Here is a 7,094-nt window from a genome sequence, read left to right on the forward strand (position 1 = left end):
CAGGAAGCAACAGCTACCTAGAGTACTAGAGTAATTATTGTTTCAAAACTTTAATTTACTTGAAACTTTAGCCACATCAGTAGCAAGATTTAAAAATAGATGTCTGACATTAAATGCCAAGTAAATCAGCTGCTTTTCAACACTGCTAAACACTCAATTAAAATTAATAGAGGGTTGGTGTCATTCTTGTCTAAAAGATTTAAAAAAAAMCAGGCTACTTATTCAGATGCCTAAATGTTGAAAAATCTGATCCAGACTGAAATGAATTTTCATCTTTATTATTCTAAACTACTCTGGACATCTCTGACAACACTGACTTTAGTAAATTTCTGATTATATGCTCTTTTCAATCATTTTTGTATCATTTAAGAAAGTGTCTTAGTCAGTATATTTGTATTTCCCTTCTCAGTCAAGTTCCTGTTTTAAGAAGCTTTTTCAGCTTTTCATTATTTTTGTGTTGCCAATATAGCTTTATAATCCCCATGTTTAATTTACACGGTTCTGACTGTACATAGTATCACCAACTACTCAGTAGTTTTATATAGTAGCAGTAGTAGTGTTTATTAGCACCAAGAGAATTGCATTCCCCAGTTCCTAGTAGGACACGAACAATAGGTTCTTCCAACCATATTTTTTCACATACAAAATTTCATATAATCCAGATAAAGTTTAAATAGAGGGGAAAAAGATATTTTAACTCTGATTTCAGTAGCTTTTTGCACTTCTCTTTTAGTTTGCTAAGATGCAAAATACTGCTTTGTTGGCTCAGAAAAGGCTATACATTTTTCCACTTTTGACCAAAAATAAAAAAAAAGTCTACTCTTTTAACAATTTGTTCACTTTGTTCTCAGTTTAATAAGCAGCGGTTTACAGTTGGAAAGTTCACATTTGTGTATCATTTAAACCTGTCCTCTAATCTAGAGCCTAYTTTTCCTTAGAAATAGGAAAATTTTCAATAGAATAGGATTGCAAAAACACTGTTATACAGTAGAAGGACAGGAGAAAACAGTTAATATAAGTAGCATATACAAGTGAAGTTATTATACGTATTAAAAAGCAAGCTAGCAAATACCATATGATTAACCTAGAGCAATCACTGTAATTAATGCTACTGAAATCTCCATTTAAGCCCATTTGAGAAACAGCTACCTACATGTTCATTAGAAAATGCAAGCAAAAGAATCCTAAAAATGAATGCATTTTCTTTTCATATTGTTAGAGAGTATTTAACTGTACCAATGGAAGAAATCTATATATGGATACAAGTACCTGTAGACACACTGTGTGTTTCTGGAAGGATTCTGCACATTATTAGAAAATTAAAGTTTTCATCAGAAATAAAAGGGAGCATATCTTAATTCATTAGAAGATCAAGAAGAACCACAGTTAAAACCATGCAAAATAGAATTTTGTCACTCAGTGGGGGACACCCAATTAAAATGTGATAAAGATTCTGGAAAAAAATCTGGATATGAAAACTATCACACAGAAGTGTTGATTTTAAAAAGTGTGACAGTGGATGAAGAGGCATGAAATGGGTGGGGACTGACTGAAGGCAAAATAAATATTCAATAAATAAAAGATCTTCCAGGTGTACTTCTATTTGCCAGGAAAACATTGTGAATTCAGATGGTTTTGTAGTGCATTGTATTGTCATGTAGTCAACACAGAAAAATTTCAGCAGCATTTCTTCTCCAGTAAAAAAAAAAATCTCTATTACATAGAGCAGATATCCTGACAGAAAGAAAAAAAATCTTTCTGAATAGGACCATGGGATCATAGACTGCAATATATTTACAGGAGACATATGGTCAAATACAAAAACAATTTTATTTATATACAATTTTATTCATATACATTTACTTAAATAATGGCTCCACAGATGATAGAAATGTCTCTTCAAAATGCTGGTCAGAAAATCTGTGCACAGACTGACGAGCATTTTCTCTGATCTCTAACCTTTTTTCAGGAGACAAAGAGAGGATATATGCCATAGTCTCAGCATAACTGTCCTCATTTTCTGCTAGGAAACCTGTAATGTGTCCTTCGTAGGGTACCACAATATCTAATTTGGGGCCTCCAGAATTGTGAGCCAGGATAACTGTGCCAGCTGCCATACATTCAACTACACCTGAAAAAGATACAAAACATGCTAATATGAATGTGTAGATCACGTATTTTGGATTTCAGTAATGAACTAGAAATTTAAAACTTCCACCCCGTCTCCCCAGAATTATAAGCCATCTTTGTTACTACAGATCTGAGTTCTAGCTCAGTTTGAAAAATACAGAGTAAATGGTCTTACAACACAAGCAAAACAAATTCAGATTTCTCAGTCCTAAGGACTTAAACTGTATTTTCCACTAAACATGTACAATTGAAATAAGAAATCAAATATGACTGATTAAGTTGCCGTTCTCCTAACATACTTGATTTACCTAAGACAGATGATATGGTGATAAAAAGGTAGATGTTGAAAGGAACATAAAGATAGGTTAGCTCTGTGACAGAACACTGCATAGCTAGCCTGAAAACAAGGACCTGATTTTATGGTTTAGTGGCAGCTGCAAAAAATTAAAAATTAGAGCTGAATATGACTGTGTATTCAGTTTCTCATTCAGACTGAAGATTTTTAACATTTAGAAAGACATTCTGAGAGAAAAGCTGACTGTGGTCATAGTGTTTCAATCAGATGATATTCAATCAGATGTTCAATATTTTGCAGATGAAATAATCTTTATAGTTTTTGACAATTCAGCAAGACAAACCAAGTAAATTGGTATTGCTGAATCTCTATTTTTGACTATAAAAAGTTTTAATGAAAAATCAGTGATGGCAGGAATCTGATAGATAATAAGCTCTCCTTAGCCAAAAGCTGCAGGATAAGAACAGCAAATAGCATATGGATCAACTCCATCTTTCCTCCATGGTTCCAAAACAGACCTCAGAAATCATTTAATTGCTGATTTTCCTCAGTTCTGATGTGATTTTTAAAACTTCCATTAGCTCAAAAATTGCCAGCTATAAATAATGCTCCAAAATTTGGGAACACGTTTTCTAAAGGCAAAAAGCCACTGGAGATGAATGTGAAATCATGCTGAAATTCAGAATCACAGTATGATTATATCACTTACATTTTTTGAAAATAAACTGTATTTTATGGAGGCAAAAATATGAGAAATCATTATTTCCAGTTTGAGACAGCTGCTTCTGGGAGACGGACGATTCAGAGTCAATTTTTTATACCAATTGCCTATGGAATATAAGCTACTTCAGGTATTTACTTAACTTATATTCTAATAAAGTCTTAAGTCATTAACTGGAGCTTGTTCACATTATATCCAGATATAGCGTCCATCTATTTGGCCACTGACTTACCCGTTGCACATTTATGGTACCTGGCAATCTTGCATTCCCTTTCAAAGTTAGGAAAACTCAACTAATCCCAATAAACCATACCTGATATCTGTACTTCGTATGACAGCTTTCACGCCAGGTCCCAGGTCCTCTGGGATTCAGGTCCACACTAAGGAAACTGATTTACGGGCTTGGTTTAGTTGTCTTAACATAGGTGTCTAGTGCAGTAGGATGACCTAGGGTGCCTGGTGGCATTCACATGGAGCTTACAAATACGAAACAGAACCTATTGGAGAGACACTGCTCTGAAACAGCAGCTGGTCCCAAAGAAATACACCAGACATGGCAGTTGAAGCAGATGAATCATGCTCAAAGTCTCTACACATGGATGTCTACACATCAGCTAAGTGTGTAGGCTCCCATTACAGTCAACAGAGTCAACACAGCACAATTTAAGGTGCTTAAACATTAAGTGCCTAGCACCATTTGAGGCACTATAGAGTACTGAAGACATCTGTGTGAAGCTGGGAGACATAACACAGGACCCTAGGGAGACCTGTGGCCTTGCACAGTGACAGCTGGAGGTCAGTCAGAGCATCCTAAGGCAGCACAGATGACACCAGCTGTCCTTTTAGGTCACTAAAATTGAGCTTATGATCAATAGTGTCTGGAAAGTCCACAATGATTCTGCTTGTGCTACAGTAACACCTAGCGGCTAGTCTGAACTGGTTTGCAGGCTTCACCTCAGCTTAGATTGCCACTGAGGAGAATGGGAGTTGGACACTTGCTTGACATGCAGACCTCTATGCTCAGACACCCACACTGAGGAGTCTGAATCATGAACTGAAGCGTTGCACCAACTGTATTAACCACTAGGATAAACTGCTTAAAACTGAGAAGAGATACTGACCGATCCCAAAGTGTTCATTCCACATCGTGTGCAGGCCGATGGTGGCCTCAGCCAGGTGCTTCTTTAGCTCCTCAAACGGAACGTTTATTCTGAACGTCACGTCGTTACTAACTCCTAGCTCCTCACACAGACGTTTAAGGTTATTTACACGCTCTTCATCTTGCTGGTTACGACAGCCTCCAATTAAGATAAGCTTCAGTTGTGGCTGCTGCCCCAGTCTCTTCTTTTTCAGCAATTTTGCAAAGGCTCTGATTTGCAAAGGATGATCTTTTTCAGGCCTGAACTGGTTGACAGAAACAATGGAATATTCAGCAGTGCTCTTTTCCTCTTCCAGTGGAATATCCAAGAAGGTCTGAACATCGCACGGTGGGTACACAACGCTAGTGCAAGGCCCAGCTCTCCAGAGGGAAAGGATGTGATTTAGCGTCCAAGAAGAATTAACCATAATCACATCACTGCAAGAACCAACCAATCCATACATAAAGGCAAACAAGTAGTAGTAGACAAGCTTAAACTTGCTGAAAAGAGGATTGCTTGTAATGAACGCTGCATTGTTAAATCTGGTATCCTGATTCCTAACTACAGAAAGCATGTCGGTGCTGATAGTGGGATAATGAACATAGCAACCAACRCGACAATCTCCTAAATATTTAAAGAGCGGAAGTGTGAAGGCATAGCCCATTGAGTCAATATAAATATCAGGAACACACTTTAGAAGAGCTTCCCAGCCAAGAAACACAGACCCTAAACTTTGTCCCAGCAAAGTGAAGTAAGGGTAAAGACAAGCTTCCACAAGATACCGTTTTTCTAGAAATACAAACTTCACAGGATGAGATAATTTAATATTGAATCTTCTGAAAGCACCTTCTATTATATCTTCTCCAGTGACATCTCTATCACCAGTATAAACAACGCATATTATATTTTTGTACCTGAAAGAGTAAAGAAAAAGAATTTCACACATTCTTCTCTTCAAATTCCATACCATGAACCTAAAATTTTATCCATCTCAACATTACTCAAAGAGTGAGAACAATTTTCTGGCCTACCTCTGAAATGATTCTGAGTTAACTGAATTGATTCTATGAATTCTTGTCCTTAAACTACCTTACACTACATAGCATGAGTGAAATGCAGAAAGACTGTGCAAGCCAGTGGATGTGCCAATGTTAAATCCAGTTTAGATATTAACTTACTTTGTCTTCTGCACCAAGAGACAAGTATCAAGATTAGGTCATCAGTTATCTACTGATGAGTTATGCCAGTACTGCAGAACAGATGGCGGAGGAGAAGTAACGGCCAAGGGGGAAAGATAAGGTGATACGTGAAAAGCTATGCGGAAGCCAGAGAAGGAGGGAACAAAGTCTGGAGCAAGGAATGAAGTAGAAAGGTAGAACCCAGTGAAACCCAGATGTAAAGAAATTAAGAACCTGTAGATTAATGATACCTATTTAAATATACAAAATTCCAAAATGTGCATAAATAATGCCTTCAGAAGTTGGCACTGAAATATGATATTTGATAAACATATGTGCTTACTTTTTCTGGAGTGTTCTTATGGCACACCACAAGACTCTCTCCCCTCCACCACCTGCATTGCAATATGGGTGAAAAAACGCAACCACCAACGGCTGTTTCCCATCTTTTCCTGCTGAGGTCAACTGTTTTTTCCTTTGTTGTATCCAGAGCCGTATTCCCCACAGTAGCACGAACAAGCAGACACACAAAATTCCACTTAGAAATAATGCAGGGATTAACAGTGAGCACAATAATCTGAAACAAGTAGGAAAATTTAAAATATAAAATTGCTTTAAGAAATACTATATACAAAATGTATACAGAAGGACTTACAGGTAGAACTAAAGGGAGCTAGACAATTTCTTGAGTTCTCTTAATCTCAGAAATCATCAGCATCAGTGCTTCATTTCAACAGTTGTGGAAAATAAAATTGCTATTCTACGTTATTTACCCAAAGATGGTTGGTTTTTTCCTCCTGTTAGCTCTCAATCGTGTATTACAGTCTATTCAAGCTGTAGATGCAAATTCCCAAGCTGATTCTACGCCAGCTTCGGTCGAGCAATATTATTTGCTCAGGCACCACATGAACACACACAGGTTACCTTCAAGACCAGCTTGGCTCCTAAAGCAGCTCAGCTGCTTCTACCTGGAGCCCAAGGTACTCCCTGCTCTACGTATGTTGGAGGAGGAATCACAGGCAGCCTGGCACAGCATAAGCGGTGAAGAGATTTCCAAGTGGATTTGCAAGAACCTTCTTCAGCCCAAGCTACTGCTGGCCTCCCGCAGCGTGGCCTGCCTCAGCACTGATCTGCAGGGGTTAACCTGCACTGCATCACCCAGCACTTGCCTTTTCCGTTATCCCACCCTCCAGCTCCCTGAGAAATGAAGATCTGAGTAACCGTTTTTATGGTTTCAGGCCCCTGACGTCCTCTCTAAACCTTGTGCTCCCTTGATACCCCCTGGCCTTCGAGGCCTCCCCCATACAACCCCCCTAACCCAGGCAAGGCAGGAGTCTCTCAAAGAAAGAGTCTCTTCTTGCTCTATACAGCTTCAAACGCAACAGTGCTTGATTGCTGATGCCGTGCTACACATTATCACAAACGTCTTTCACTCGATGCAAAGGGCTTGCTCACAGCGAGTTAGGCATCACGACAGACACATAAGGTTGCGAAACGCTACTTCATTTTCGGGTAGAAGAGACCGAAAAATGGGGTAACTAATCTGAGGCCGGTGGCGGGCACTGCCCCGAAGGCGCCGCCGCCGCCGCCTCAGGCGAGGCGATGGGGGAGGGGCGGCGCGCGCGCCAACG

At 38.8% G+C, this 7,094-nt stretch overlaps 1 protein-coding gene across 1 annotated transcript in view; it reads right to left on the minus strand.

Annotated features, from left to right (window-relative positions):
- Positions 1–1,806: 1,806 nt before the first annotated feature.
- ALG11 (ALG11, alpha-1,2-mannosyltransferase) overlaps positions 1,807–7,094 on the minus strand; it is a 5,495-nt gene continuing 207 nt past the window's right edge. Inside the window, exons 2-4 of the mRNA XM_026073693.1 lie at positions 5,807–6,040; positions 4,268–5,199; positions 1,807–2,131 (exon numbers count right to left, since the gene is read on the minus strand). Of these exons, the coding sequence (XP_025929478.1) occupies positions 1,860–2,131; positions 4,268–5,199; positions 5,807–6,040 (1,438 nt within the window). The 3' untranslated portion in view covers positions 1,807–1,859. The remainder of the gene's footprint in view (positions 2,132–4,267; positions 5,200–5,806; positions 6,041–7,094) is intronic.

The sequence above is a fragment of the Apteryx rowi genome, unplaced genomic scaffold (assembly GCF_003343035.1).
Source record: "Apteryx rowi isolate R43461 unplaced genomic scaffold, aptRow1 scaffold_372, whole genome shotgun sequence".
NCBI lineage: Eukaryota > Metazoa > Chordata > Aves > Apterygiformes > Apterygidae > Apteryx > Apteryx rowi.